This window comes from Canis aureus, chromosome 4 (genome assembly GCF_053574225.1).
Source record: "Canis aureus isolate CA01 chromosome 4, VMU_Caureus_v.1.0, whole genome shotgun sequence".
NCBI classification, from domain to species: domain Eukaryota; kingdom Metazoa; phylum Chordata; class Mammalia; order Carnivora; family Canidae; genus Canis; species Canis aureus.
The window spans coordinates 41,202,251-41,216,390 of NC_135614.1; the positions used below are offsets into that span (position 1 = coordinate 41,202,251).

General features: G+C 39.8%; 1 protein-coding gene across 1 annotated transcript in view; it reads right to left on the reverse strand.

The window, feature by feature from the left end:
* Positions 1-14,140, reverse strand: part of ATP6V0E1 (ATPase H+ transporting V0 subunit e1) — a 31,878-nt gene that overhangs the window by 2,822 nt on the left and 14,916 nt on the right. The window contains exon 3 of the mRNA XM_077895518.1: positions 4,976-5,105. Within this exon, the coding sequence (XP_077751644.1) occupies positions 5,012-5,105 (94 nt within the window). The 3' untranslated portion in view covers positions 4,976-5,011. The remainder of the gene's footprint in view (positions 1-4,975; positions 5,106-14,140) is intronic.

Here is a 14,140-nt window from a genome sequence, read left to right on the forward strand (position 1 = left end):
TTGCTAACATGCCTCCTAAATTAATGAATGTCATAGGGCAATGAGAGACAGGAAGGGCTAAGCAAAGTCCATTTTGTCCAGAACATGGAAATGGCAGAGCTGGAACCAATAGGTCGTGGAGGAAAGCAGTGGAAGAATGGCCGCAAAAAGTGATCCGAAGGCAACTGGGAAGGCCTTGACTGCCAACTTAGGGAGCTGGACATCACCGGCAGGTTAGTCATTATTATCTTTGGTGGCTCATGGGACTCTGGTGGCCACAAGTTACACGGCATTCCAAGGGGCATGTACCCACTGAACTCAAGGCCTTCAAGTTTAAAAAAAAAAAAAAAAACACAGGGCAGCCCCAGTGGTGCAGCAGTTTAGCACCACTTGCAGCCCGGGGTGTGATCCTGGAGACCCGGGATCGAGTCCCACGTTGGGATCCCTGCATGGAGCCTACTTCTCCCTCTGCCTTTGTCTCTGCCTCTCTCTCTCTCTAATGAATAAGTAAGTAAAATTTAACAAAACAAAACAAAACAGAAAACCCTATGGAGAACTACTAAAAGCTTCTGGGACAAGCAGCACTCTCAGGAAGTGCTGCATCAGGGAGACAAACAGGGTGGTGTTTTGTAGATATAGTGACTGTCAAGCAGGGGGACCTGATGAAGAGCCACTGTAAAAACTCAGAGCTGCAATGATCTGGGTCAGAAATTAGGGTGCCCAAAGGAGGAAGGGGGAGGAAGGGCACACATAAGAGCCATTAGCAGGATAAACTGGATCTGAGGCAGAGGAGAAAGGTGATAGAATAGGTTCTGACTCTAAGTGACAGCGAAATCTCTAACATCAGGAATTGAAACGGAGACTTGACAGTTTCAAGTGGCAGCAGCATATCCGGTCAGAGAGCAGAGTAAAAGATACACTTTTAAACCACAAAACACCTTGCATTGTTTAACTTTTCACAACTATGACTTAATTTCAATCTCTCAACAATCACAAACCTCTTCAGAGCCCATGGCCTTCCTTGAAATCCCCACTCAGTACCATGTACCTCATGAGCACTCAAATATTTTTGGAATGCGTAGAAAAACAGCTCCCCTGAGGCAGAGGCCTAATTACACTTTATTCCTTTCCTGTCCAGACTCTGTAATAAAAAACAATGTCTGCCCTTTAGGACTGCAGTAAGACATATAAATTTGTCTAAAATATTACAGGGGTGTGGTAAACCGACTAACTTATAGGATGCCGGGGCTGAAGCCAAATCTACTCCAAGGAGATTCCACATTAGCATCACACCCCCAAGGCTGGAGGAAAATGGGCCATGACCAAAGCAGCAATCTTGATGAGACAGTTCCGGAAGCATCTTAGGAATCCAGGAGAGGCAGAAAAGGCTGGCAGGGAGCAGACGTGGAGTGAGCTCTGTTCTTAGAAGTACCAGCAAGATTTCCAGCCAATAAACATAATGTGCTGTAACCCAGTCTATCATCAACATATGAAAGCATTGTGGCAATTAAATGATTAAAGTAGCAAAAGATCAGCTAGGTGTTTAACTGTGCTGTTGAAATCAAGTCAATCCCACCTATATAAAATTATTTTAAAGCTTTCATGACTACTCCTGATTTTCCTCTGCTGAATACCATGTCTGGCTTACACCTCCTACTTTCCAAATCTGGCCTCTAATCATGTATAAAATCAAAAGCTTTTCCTTACCAGATGAAGACAGGCCTAAATCTAGTTTCTATACTCCTTTATCATCGCATGGTTGTGTAAAAGCACAAAGGTCAAAAGGGAATTTAGCTCCATCTTTTGATTTATCACAAAGAAAAGTCTTGTCACAGGGGTTCTGTTTGCTCCCATGTTAGGCAGAGATTAGATCTCTTCATGTGATAACTGAAGTCCTATAGTTATGGTACTACCATAATCACTACCTCAAACACAGGATAAATGTGACAAGACATTTATAATTAGGGTCTTTTGGTTATGCCCTCCTGCTTCTTGGCATTTGTTTGTAAAGGAACCACCTTTACTGTAAGGGTTTCAAGCAGCCCTGGTTTGTGCCGTGGACCAGAGGGCCAACATAAGGAATTTGTCAATTAGGTTTGTGTGTGTGTGTGTGTGTGTGTGTGTGTTGTTTTTTTCTTTTTGTCAATTAGGTTAACATGAGATTGAAAATGGGCAAATGAAACCTTCAGATCCACACACTCTTTATTCTTTGGACCCAAAGGGCCCAATTCTCTTTTATTACAGGAGAAGGAGATGAGGCTCAGAGAAGTTAAGTGAAAGGCAATGCTGGAAGGAGATCCAACTGAGGCCTGAAGGTCTCTGCTTGAAACCCCAGTCAACATCCTGACCTAATACCCACTGTAGTTATATGGAAGGGTAACAGGAGAACTTGATGAAAAAAAAAAGGTAAAAAAAAAAAAGTCTTAGAAATCACATAATACACACATATATATTTTATCCCACTTTGGGCAAAGACAGAATTCTAAGGAAAAAAAAAATCTGACTACTTACCTATCAGACTGGCAAAAAATCGAGGCTGTGAGGAAACAGGCACTCTCATATATTGTTGGTGGAAATGTAAAAATAGTATACATAATCCCTATAGAGGGAATATAGTAACAGCTAGAAAAAGCATATATACCTTTAAACCAAATCCAATTTTCATGGAATCTAACCCAAAGGTCACCAGCAAAAATATAAAATGTCTCATATATAGGATGATATTGTGCCTTTATCAATAATAGCAAAAGACTAGAAACAACCCAAAAGTGCATCAATGGCTATAAAAAGAATGGAGGAAGAAGCAATCTCTAGGATATACTGTTCAGAGAAAAAAAAAATCAAGGTATGGAATAGTATAAATAATATGATATCTCTTCTGTAATAGCTATAGGTGGGGAATATATACACATATGTATATATACATACTTATATAGATTTGTATGTATTTGCTTATCTTGGCAAAATAAACACAGGAAGAATAGACTTCTCTGAATGTATCTTGTTTATCATTTTGACTTTGGAAATATGTTTTACATATTCAAAAAACAGTGGTAAATAAAAATCACTATGACTTGAACACATAATAAAATAATCTAATTATATATCAAACTGATAATGATGAGAGAAAATAATTATTTCAAGTGATCTCAGAAAACGATTTTTTTCTTTTGTTCTAAGGACAAATAAAGCAGCAAAGAAATCCTAAACTACATGCAATAAACTGAGTAGTTATACTGGTGTTATTTTGAAACTCTATGTATTGCAGGATAATGAAAATAAGTTAATTAAATTATTGTCTATAGGAGTCAAGATTTTCAGCATATGTGAATGATATTCAGGTATAAAATGAAAAGTTAAAAACCATGTAATGTTAAATTTGAATTAAAAGTACTAACATGGGGACACTGGGGTGGCTCAGTGGTTGAGTGTCTGCCTTCGGCTCAGGGCATGATCCCGGATCTGGGGATAGAGTCCCGCACTGGGCTCCTTACCGGGAGCCTGTTTCTCCCTCTGCCTGTGTCTCTGCCTCTCTCTCTGAGTCTCTCATGAATGAATAAATAAAATCTTAAAAAAAAAAAAAAAAAAGTACTAACATGGACTCATGATTTTTCTTCTTAGAAGAACATACTTCCTGGCTCTGTCCACTGTAAAGGCTTAGAAGCAACAACACCCCAGCAGAAATGGATGCACCCAGCAATCAGATCTTGGTTTTTAAATCCATTTCCCACTGAAAGGAACCATGGCCAGTTGGCCTTGAGGACTGACTGGTGAACCAGGGATCCTCTCAGTGGGAAATTTCAAAAGCAATCTGAGGAACAGCAGATTCCAAGTCTGGGACAGAAAAAACACACAGAGAGGTCTGGGACATCTTGATGTTGCCAGTAAGTGAGGAAACTACCAGAGAATAATATCAAAAGGACATAGAAGCCAGTCTAGACAGGCTCCCATAAACCAAAGAAAGAACATCTGATCATAAAAAGGGTAATAACATGTAATTGATTAAAATTCAAGAGAGAAGAAAAGAAAACTTCTCTGGATACCCTGGAAGTAACTCAGGCACTAATATCTTGCCCTGAAGATTAAAAGAAAAAAATTAAATATGTACAGTGCTTTTCCTATGTGATCTATATTTCAAGGTTACTAAATAACTCTAGAGGGTAAGTTCATCTTTATAAAAACATTTCATCTCATCAAATGTAGATGTAACGATGGAACTGGAAAATCACCGTTTTGTACTTTCTACTGAAATGTTTACTTCAGGCTAAGATCATAATGGATAAAATCCCCAGATAAAAGGCTGGCAGAGAACTCTGCAACTGGAGGGACCAGGCTGCTGTTATCTGAACCCACTGGTCATCATGGCATCACGAAAGACAGAAGAGTCATATACTGTGTGTCTCTTGATATGAGTTCACAGTATCACTTAAGAGATACCCTTGCCAAAAAGGCAGAACCAGAATCTAGGCAAGCTTCGAGTACAGACTTTCATTTTTCAAAATAACGGAGAAAGAGAAATGAAGTCAGGTTTTCTGACTCTCAGCCAGTGAATAAATCTTTCCACTATAACACTCCTTACCTCTCTGATCCCTTGAACCAAACAAAACCTAAAATTTTAACTCCAGTGTTCAAAGAGCACCCGACTTTCTCTCTCTAAAGCATTCAGAAATGCCCTTAATTTAAAATCTGTCGGCAACTTTAAGAATCCTGCAATATCCAGTATAAACAGTGGCGCTCCTGTATCTGAAAGACCGCATGCAAACTTTATTTAAATGACTGGGTAACAGCAGAACTTAAAGGAATCTTATGAATAAATCCTTTGGTAAAGTGAGTGGCCTAAGTTCCAAATTTATTTCTGCTCTTCAGATGTTTACTTTCAGCAGCCTGCCCTTGCCAAGTGTTAAAATGGCTGTAGTTTTCTAAGGAAAGGTCAAGGCAACCTCTAGCTGCCAGACTGACAGACAACACCAATGTGAAAGGTTGAGGGTATAATCACCTCAATGACTGAGCGCTGGAGAGCAGGTCTTCCTCCTCAAGGCCAATGATACTTGAGGTACCAGATGGTTTCATTTTTCAACTGTGGTCCAAAGAGAGGGTTGAGTTGGGCCAGAATTGCAATCAGCCAACTAAGAGAATGAATGGGGGAGGAAAAGCAACAATACAAAGTGTGAACTCATGTTGGAACAGGACCATTTTCAATCAGGGTGAAAATGGGTGCTTTAGTAACATTTAAATCCTTCCATACCCTTAAGTTCATAAAACACACGGTGCTAATGGGAGCGTATCTTATAACCCATGTTTCACAAAGCACACCCTGCTTTCGTTTCAATTCGTAGTGACAAAACAGTGACAAAGCAGTGACACTTCATCAGTTGTCTTTACTCTCATTATCTTAATTCCAAAGTATCCAAGATTTCCTGCATTCATGTGAATCTTTATCTCAGAATATCTTTACCTAATCTCAATTTAGCATCATCACAACTTTCAAGCTCAGGAAGAATGGGTGTTACTTTATCTTCTCCAAATGCTAAGGCCCACAACTGACAGGACACACCCATTTTTAATGGCAGAGCCAAGGTTAAATTTCAGCCCATCATCTTCCAATTAGGCTGTAACAGGTGAGTTCCCCTTCTCTAATCACCATCACTGCTAAAATATGTAACATATCTTTTGGCCTCAGTGGAGCTGAACCAAACAGGTATTTAATTCCCCTAGCTTACTTGAGAATCTAAGCAACAGTGCATTCCTCTGTACTATCCCCATGCTAATTGTGGAGGAAGTACAGTGGTGTTACATACTACCTCAAGGTTAGAAGTTAAAAAGCACACGGTCGAAATTGTCTTTTAAAATTTTCTTCTACAGCTTGCAAAGTTCTGAATAAATGGCTTTGTTTCTGATACAGCGATACATATATCCAGCAAAGTCTGAGAATCACTAAGCTTAAGACCAAAGCAAAGAACAAAAAAGAAGATAATACACAAATGTCTAGGTATTCAAACTATTCCATGTTTTACTTACTAAACAAATATTTAATGAGCACCTACTAGGTTCCAGCCCCAAGGATACAGAGGAGAAAATGAAATGTCACTACCTTCACAAAGCTTACATAACATAATGTCAGGCAAGAAATAAAGTAGGATGAAGGAATAGAGAATGATGGAGGTAGCCAGGGACGGCCTCTCTAAGGAAGTAACATTTGAGAGAGACCAGAATGAAGTAGAATATACACTGCTTTTCACTTTCCTATAATACATACAAAGTGATTAGAGAATCTCTCTCTCATTTTGCAGGGATAGGATATGGTAGACAAGCCCAGCCTCCACTGACTAATCTGGGAGAATGGATTTTAGTAACATAATCTGATGCAGCTAGCCTCTCTGCATGGAATAGAGGTTACTGCTTTCCAAGGAAAAGGAGAGAGATTGCTACAGGAGACTCCTCCTAAAATTTTAGCACTTTAAATTCCCCTGTGAGAGGGGAACTAGCCCAACTCAACCAGCCTGCTATTTGGGTCTACCCCTTTCCTTTCAGTTGCTGTCATTTTTAAAACTCTTCCAAAGGATCAAAAAGCCAATTCTGGGCAGCCCCGGTGGCGCAGCGGTTTAGCGCTGCCTGCAGCCCAGGGTGTGATCCTGGAGACCCTGGATCGAATCCCGCGTCAGGCTCTCTGCACAAAGCCTGCTTCTCCCTCTGCCTGTGTCTCTGCCTCTCATTCTCTCTCTGTGTCTCTGCCTCTCATTCTCTGTGTCTCTATGAATGGATAAATAAAATCTTTTTTTTTTTTTTTGATAAATAAAATCTTAAAAAAAAAAAAAAGCCAATTCTGATCACCAACGACAAGACCAGACTGCTGGAGAATCTGCCAGCACTGCACCCGAAGCTCACACCTACCTACCGAAACAAATGTACCCGCCCTGCCACCCCACCCCACTGAAGGTGGTTTTGTGACAGGAAACATGATACCTGAGGAAATCAGGCCAAAACAGATACCCCAGGCTGACTCACTTTATACAAAAGCTAATTCAGATGAGATGCTCTGATCTGTCCTTAGAATGAGAGAGTATTAAACAACAAACAAAATACCAAGACTTGTAGTTGAGGTCACATCTATCTGTCGCTGCAAAACAAAGAAAGGATAGCACAGGCAGCCACACTGAAAAGCTCTGTGACTGCAGTGAACATTAATGGTGCAGAGCTAAGAGTCATGGAAAATTCCACTCAGACCCAGGACTTCCCCAAACCCAGCAGGCAATAGAGGCTGACTGTAAAAACAGTCGTTCATCCTTTCGTAAAAGACTGAAATCACTGGCCAATGCTTAGAAGGATAGATAAAAAAAATATGCTAGTACCGAAACTGGTCTGGCTCTTTTTTCATTAAAAATGTATGGAGCATAAAATAAAAGCACAATCTCCCAGCACTTTGTATGACGTTGTATCAGTGCTTCTCAATCCTGGCTGCACGTTATCATCATCTAGGGAGCTTTAAAAAATACGGATGCTCTACTTCATATACAATCGTTCTTTTAATTCTCCCACAACACAGTTAAGGAGACCGAGGCAGAGAGGCTAAATGGTTTGCCTGGGGTCCCAATACTAATGAGGTGGTAGTATTTCCTGAACCAGAAATCAGGTTAGACTAACGTCCCCCTTACAAAAGTTATCTTCTGAAATATTTTTTTAATGAACATTTCAGAAGACATCCATCTAACTAAATCTAATCTCTCTGGAAGTTAAGGAAATAAAGAATCCGTCTGGTGACTGTTAATGAAGTCCATCACAAGCCTTTGTTACCTGAGGTAAAGAAAAAATATCCTAAGTCAAGAACGAAGTCCACTTTGCTTGTTCAGATCAGGATTCAGAAACTCCCTAAAATTTAATTTTATATACTACTCTTAATGTTTCAAATCAAGTAAAACATCTCACTTAAAACAAACCAAAAAACCAAACGAAACCAACAGACTACAGTTCAAGAAATTCCTTGGGAAAAAGCCCACATCAGTTCACTTGAGATTTCATGGAGGAATTTCCCCCTCTAACCAGATGAGCTCTGCGCCTGCCCTTCTGACTACTGCCTGACTTAAAATTTCCCTTTAAAGCTGATAAACACAGTGGAAAACTGAAGGAGAAAAAAAATCCACTCAGAATTGATGGAAGTGGGTGGAGGAAGAGATCATATTCCAATGAATCTATTACTTCATGTGTCCAAGAAGAGAACTAAGGGTACCCTTTACACTTGCCCAAACTGTTCCACATGTCTCCATAACCTGAAGGCCAGCCTGATAACCATCTGAAATTATTCAAACTACTGAGGCAGCTATGGTGTGGTAATGTTTCAGAGAACTACAAGGTTGGAATGGACAAGAGATCAAGTCCATGTTCCTCACTTTAATGAAGAAGAAACTAAGTGCTAGGAAGCTTAATACCCTACAGAGAATCAGTGATAAAGTTGGAAGAGGAATCCACTGGACTCATCCAGTGGGCCTGATGAGTCCCATTACATCAGGCTGCTTCCATAGCACCTTAAGGGCAAACCAAATCAAGCAGCCCTGGAGCTCCTAATTAATTCCACAACCATTTACGAATGCCATGCTCCATGTCAGGTTCTGAGGATGCAAAGAGAAACTGGTGAAGGGGCCAACCCTTGAGGGCCTTATGAGCTTGTGAGACACCAAGCGAGGTTAGCAGCAAAGTGTGCTTTAAATAACATACGCATGGGAGCTTTCATTCTACAAACACTCCCTGCCCACTTATCATGAGCTCAGCTCTTGGTTATTTGAATCCTCCAAGCACAAAATACGCCCTCCCCACAAAAAAGGCTGTATCTAGATCTCTCAAATATTGCTTTTTTTTTTTTTTATATGAGAACAGGGAACAAAGGAATGGTTACTTCTTGGTGACGCACAGATCAAGTGGCTGTTTGGCTTCCTGTTGGAAGGGTAAGTACACCTAGGACTTCTTTTTTTATCCACTGTCCCTCCAGTGAGGGCCACAATAGGAATGATCTCTATCAGTGGGTTCCTGAAGAAAGCAGAGATGTAGGGGAGCAACTTGGCTTATTTATACTGAGATGACCTCTGTCATATTCCCTTATCTCAATCAAATGACACAAATTCTTTCAAAGGCAGCAATGTTATTAGAACTACAAAATATGGCCTTCACCAATGGATGAATGAATGAATAAAGAGATTTTATGTATATATATTTTTATGTATATATATTCCAACAATATTGGAATAATTATTAATATTTAATACTAATAATAATTATTAATTCCAATAATATTGGGATATTATTCAGCCATAAAAAAGAATGAGAGCTTGCCAGTTGTGAATGGACCTCGAGTTCATTATGCTAAGTGAAATGAGTCAGGGAAAGATAAATGCTATATGATCTCTCTTATAAGTTTTATACATAAAAAAACAAGCTCATAGACAACAGAGAACAGACTGGTGGTTGCCAGAGGCAGGGTGTAGGTGATGGAAGAGATGGACAAATTGTGTGTTTTTGTTTTAGTTTAAATAATCTGAATTTTAAAAACGAAAGCTTTTATTACTGTAGAGAGGAAGTAAAAAAATATCAGATTCAGTATTAGGCAAGATTGGATTTCATATCCAGCTACACCAAGTATTAGTGGAGTGACTCCAGGAAAGTGACCCCTTACAAACTAAGGGGCAGTTTCCCCTTTTGTAAAATGAAGATAATAACCTCGGTCTTAAGATGTTACGAATTAAACAGATAATACATGAAAGTGCTCTGTGTAGTAGCTGACAACTAGATGCTCAATAAATACTAGTTATTTCTTCTCTGTGAGACAGCCACAGAATGAAATACAACCTATTTACTTTACAAAGGAGTTTCTCATGTAACACTGGGTCATTCGCCTTTCCACCTCCTCTCCGCCCTCAGCACTCTGTGGTAGGCAGAATTCTAAGAGGTTCCCCCAAGATTCCCATCTCCTGGTGTACACACCCTGTCTAAACCCAGGATGGTGAGTATGATGGGATAGTCACTCCCGAGATTAGATTGTGTTAGGCTCTACTGTTGGCTTTAAGGGAAATTATCCTGAGTGACCTGACCTAATCAGGTGAGCTCTTAAAAGGGATGGGACTCTCCCTAATAAAAGACGTTTGGAGTGTATGTATCACATGTATTTATTGCCAATCAGCTCTGAAGACACTCTTTAATACGTGCTCTCTGTAATAAGCAAATGAATTGCTTTCTCTCCTTTACAGTGAACATGACGTTCAGCTTTTTTAGTAGAGGGAGCTGGAGGGACATTGAGGGCATGGGCTGGAAGTTGGTGGAGTTAGTGTGAGAATATTCTGTGGAGCCTGTACATACTCAGGCCTGGAACACAGTCACACTTTGATCTGGTAACCTCAGCCTGGAAAAAACCTTTCTGCAGTCCTCCTGACAAGGAAACCAGAACCCTTGCAAGGCCTACATGCTCTGAAGGCCTCCCACTTGTACTGGCACAGGGAATCCTGCCACAGACTGCCCACTCTCCCACCTGTACTCTAGCGGGTAGCCCATTGCTTGCCCACCAACTCCGGACCAACTCCAGCCTGGCCAAGCCAATGAATTTCTCTCTGCTATCTGATGCGCTGAACCACATTTTCTCCAACAAAGTCTGATTGCCTTCCAACTTTTGTCTTTCCTTGGGTACTCTCCCTCAGCCCTAGGGTACCATAGTTTCCTTATATCTCATAGTCAGTCTTGTGTTGTAGTTAATAGTAATTATGTTAAACTTCCCCTGTTCAACCTACTGTGTGGTTTCTATCTCCTAACTGAACCCAGATTATTACAGGATGAGAAAGATTTGACACAAAGAGGGGATATTCTCTTTTGTTGGCTTTGAAGATGCAAGGGCCACATGGCAAAGAATGTGACCTCCAGGAGCTGAAAGCAGTCACCAACTAACAGCCAGTAAGGAAAAGGGACCTCAGTCTGACAACCAATTCAAAGGAACTGAATTCTGCCACAGTCACAGGAGCTTAGAAAAGGGCACCATGCTCCAGATGAGAAGGCACAAACTCATTTCCATTAATGTTGTCCCAACCCTCTCTCTAGTTGGGCCCTTTCACTACCATAGGAATATGCCCTATTTTTGTCAGCTCTACACTTGAAATAAACTGAAATAAAGTTTCTTTTCTCGGGATCCCTGGGTGGCACAGCGGTTTGGCGCCTGCCTTTGGCCCAGGGCATGATCCTGGAGACCCGGGATCAAGTCCCACGTCGGGCTCCTGGTGCATGGAGGCTGCTTCTCCCTCTGCCTGTGTCTCTGCCTCTCTCTCTCTCTCTCTCTGTGTGTGACTATCATAAATAAATTTAAATTTTTTTAAAAAAATAAATAAATAAAGTTTCTTTTCTCCATACTTTCTATACCAGGATTTCCAGTTCAAAGTCTGTAACAACTCCCTATCTCCCAAATCATAAAGGAAAATATTATAAAGTCAAAGTAAGAAAAGTTTACTTTTTCATATAGCAAATGAGAATATCCTGGGCCTACATTTCTCTCCCAATATAAACAGTCAAGATAGCCAACTATTCTAAACATATCCAAGATAGACATGTAAGCAGTTCTCAGACAAAAAACTTTGAAGTGAAGGGGAGTACCTAGAGAGGAAAATGAAGTGATTATAGGTTTGCTTTCTACACCTTGAGAGTACAGGCTAAACCAGATGAACTTTTACTTTCAGACACTCCCAGGGAATGGGAAACAGTAGACAAAGCCCAAGGCCAACTTAAGGTAGAGCATCTAATATAAATTTCATGCTCCATCTCCCGAAAGCTGAGGTGCCAAAGGGCTATGACTCAAAAAAGGATAAATCGGAACTCCTGAGAGAAGAATGATATGAAAATCTAGTTGATTTTCCTATCAATTTATATTTGAGATAGTTTCTCAAAATATAAACATCAAGAAGGAAGGAGAAAAACACTGCCACTGAAAATTAGCCTATATGAAAGTTTATAAGCATACTACATGGTTTTAAAAAAAACCACATAACAAAAAATTTTACTTAATTTGACTCCACACTGGTGATGACCCCTGGCACTTGGCAGAAGCAATGTAAATCTTTTCCAGAAAAGACCACTTTCATAGTAGGCCTCAAAAAAGTCACACACATGAAATTATGAGAAAATGAATAGATGGCAATCATGCATTATTAAATGCATATGGCACCATTGAGTAAGGGGACCAAGGAGAGCAAAGAGTTGATACAGAACTGCAAGGACTTCAGATACTGGAATGACCAGATATGGACTAGAAATAAACTATCTACTATGTTTCAAGAAATAAATTTGAAACACGTACAGGGAATAATGGGAAAGGGATGGAAGGAAGGAAATCAAAACTGTAAAAGCAGCAAAAAGAAGACCTACAGAAATGAAAACTATAAACCTGAAAATAAAGTCAAGTGGTTAAGTTCTGCTCTGGTAAAGCAGAGTGGCTTATACTCATTCTATAGACAGTAATTATAAACTGAACAAAATGTGAAAAATAACTATTTGATAGTACTAAAGAATGTTCAAAAATGGTAGAAACTGGAGAGGATTCAATCCTTAAAGAAAAAAGTCACACCAGGATGCCTGGGTGGCTCAATTTGTTAAGCTTCTGACTCTTGATTTCAACTCAGGTCATGATCTCAGGGTCCTGGGATGAAGTCCTGTGTTGGGCTCTGCACTGGGTGTGGAGTCTGCTTGAGATTTTCTCCCCCTCCCCTGCACACCACTTGTGCACGCATGCATGCTCTGTCTCTGGAAGAAAGAAAAGGAAAGAAGCCACCACAATACCTTTATACAGCATTTCTCCTGAAAACACTGTTCAGTCCAGGTGTAGGGCAAGATAATTGAAGCTCCAGCAAAAAGCTGCAGCATTATTGGCTTGGGTATCAAAACATGAAGTTTAGAGCTGCCAGAGCAGCTGGAAATTAAAAGGTGAGATCTAAAAAGGGAGGTGCCACAAAGGGGAGCCCCAAAGTCTGTGTATAAATTTGCCTTCACCTTGGCTGATCCCTAAACAGTGCATGCTCCAGGAAAATGCCAAGGACTGGAAAACACCAGGAAGTCTGAAAGGATAGAGGGGAAATTTCAGCTGCTGCCTACTACCAGAAGAAAGAGTATTCAGAGTCTGAAGTTAGAAGGACTTGCTAAACACCTCATATTTTCCATTGAAATACCAGAACCAGAAGGGGAACACTAAAGGAGAATTCATTCTAATCTAAACACAAAACTGACATAGATCTGCCCCAACAAAGTATAAAACCAACCCTCCCCAAGTTTAAGGTGATCAATTAATAATTTAACTGTTACAACAAAATTTGGCCCTTTCTTAGAGGAACAAAGTAGAATCCAGAGTCTGTCATCTACAATATCCAGTATTTAGTAAAAAATAGTCATCCCCCAAAAAACTAAGAAATATAATCAACAGTCAAGAACAAAGAAATCAACAGAATTCCAAACCATCCAAAATAATACAGATGTTGTCATTAAAAGATAATGACTTTATAGCAGCTATTATAAATCTATTTAAAGCCTAAAAGAAAAACTGGCTGTAAAGAATGAACAGATCGGGAATGTCAAAACATAAATTAAAACTACAAAAAAGAACCAAATGGTAATTCTAGAACTAAAAGTATAATATATGAACTAAAACTCTTTGGATGGGCTTACCAGCAGTTTGGAGATAGCAGAAAAAACAGTCAATGAACCTAAAGACAGACCAACAGAAACTATCCAATCTGAAGAAATAAGAGAAAAATATTGAGGAAAAAAAATCAGTCAAACATAGGTGCAGCTGGAGTCTCAGGAGAAAAAGAATACAGCAGGAAAAAAAAACAAAAACAAAAACCCCAGAAAACACATAGGTTGAAATTTTCTCTAATTTGATAGAAAGTATAAACTTACAGATTCAAATAGCTCAGCAAACTCCAATCAGAATAAACTCAAAGAAAATTACACCTACACACATGGTCAAACTGCTGAAAACCAAAGATAAGGAGAAAACATCCAGGGGAAAAAGAATGCGTCAGGAGGAACAATTATTCAAATTACAGCTGAGTTCTCTGCAGAAACAATGGAGGCCAGAAGACAATGGAAGTCTGTAAAGTCAGCTAAAAGAAAAAGAAATCCTGTCAACTCAGAATTCTACATCCAGAAA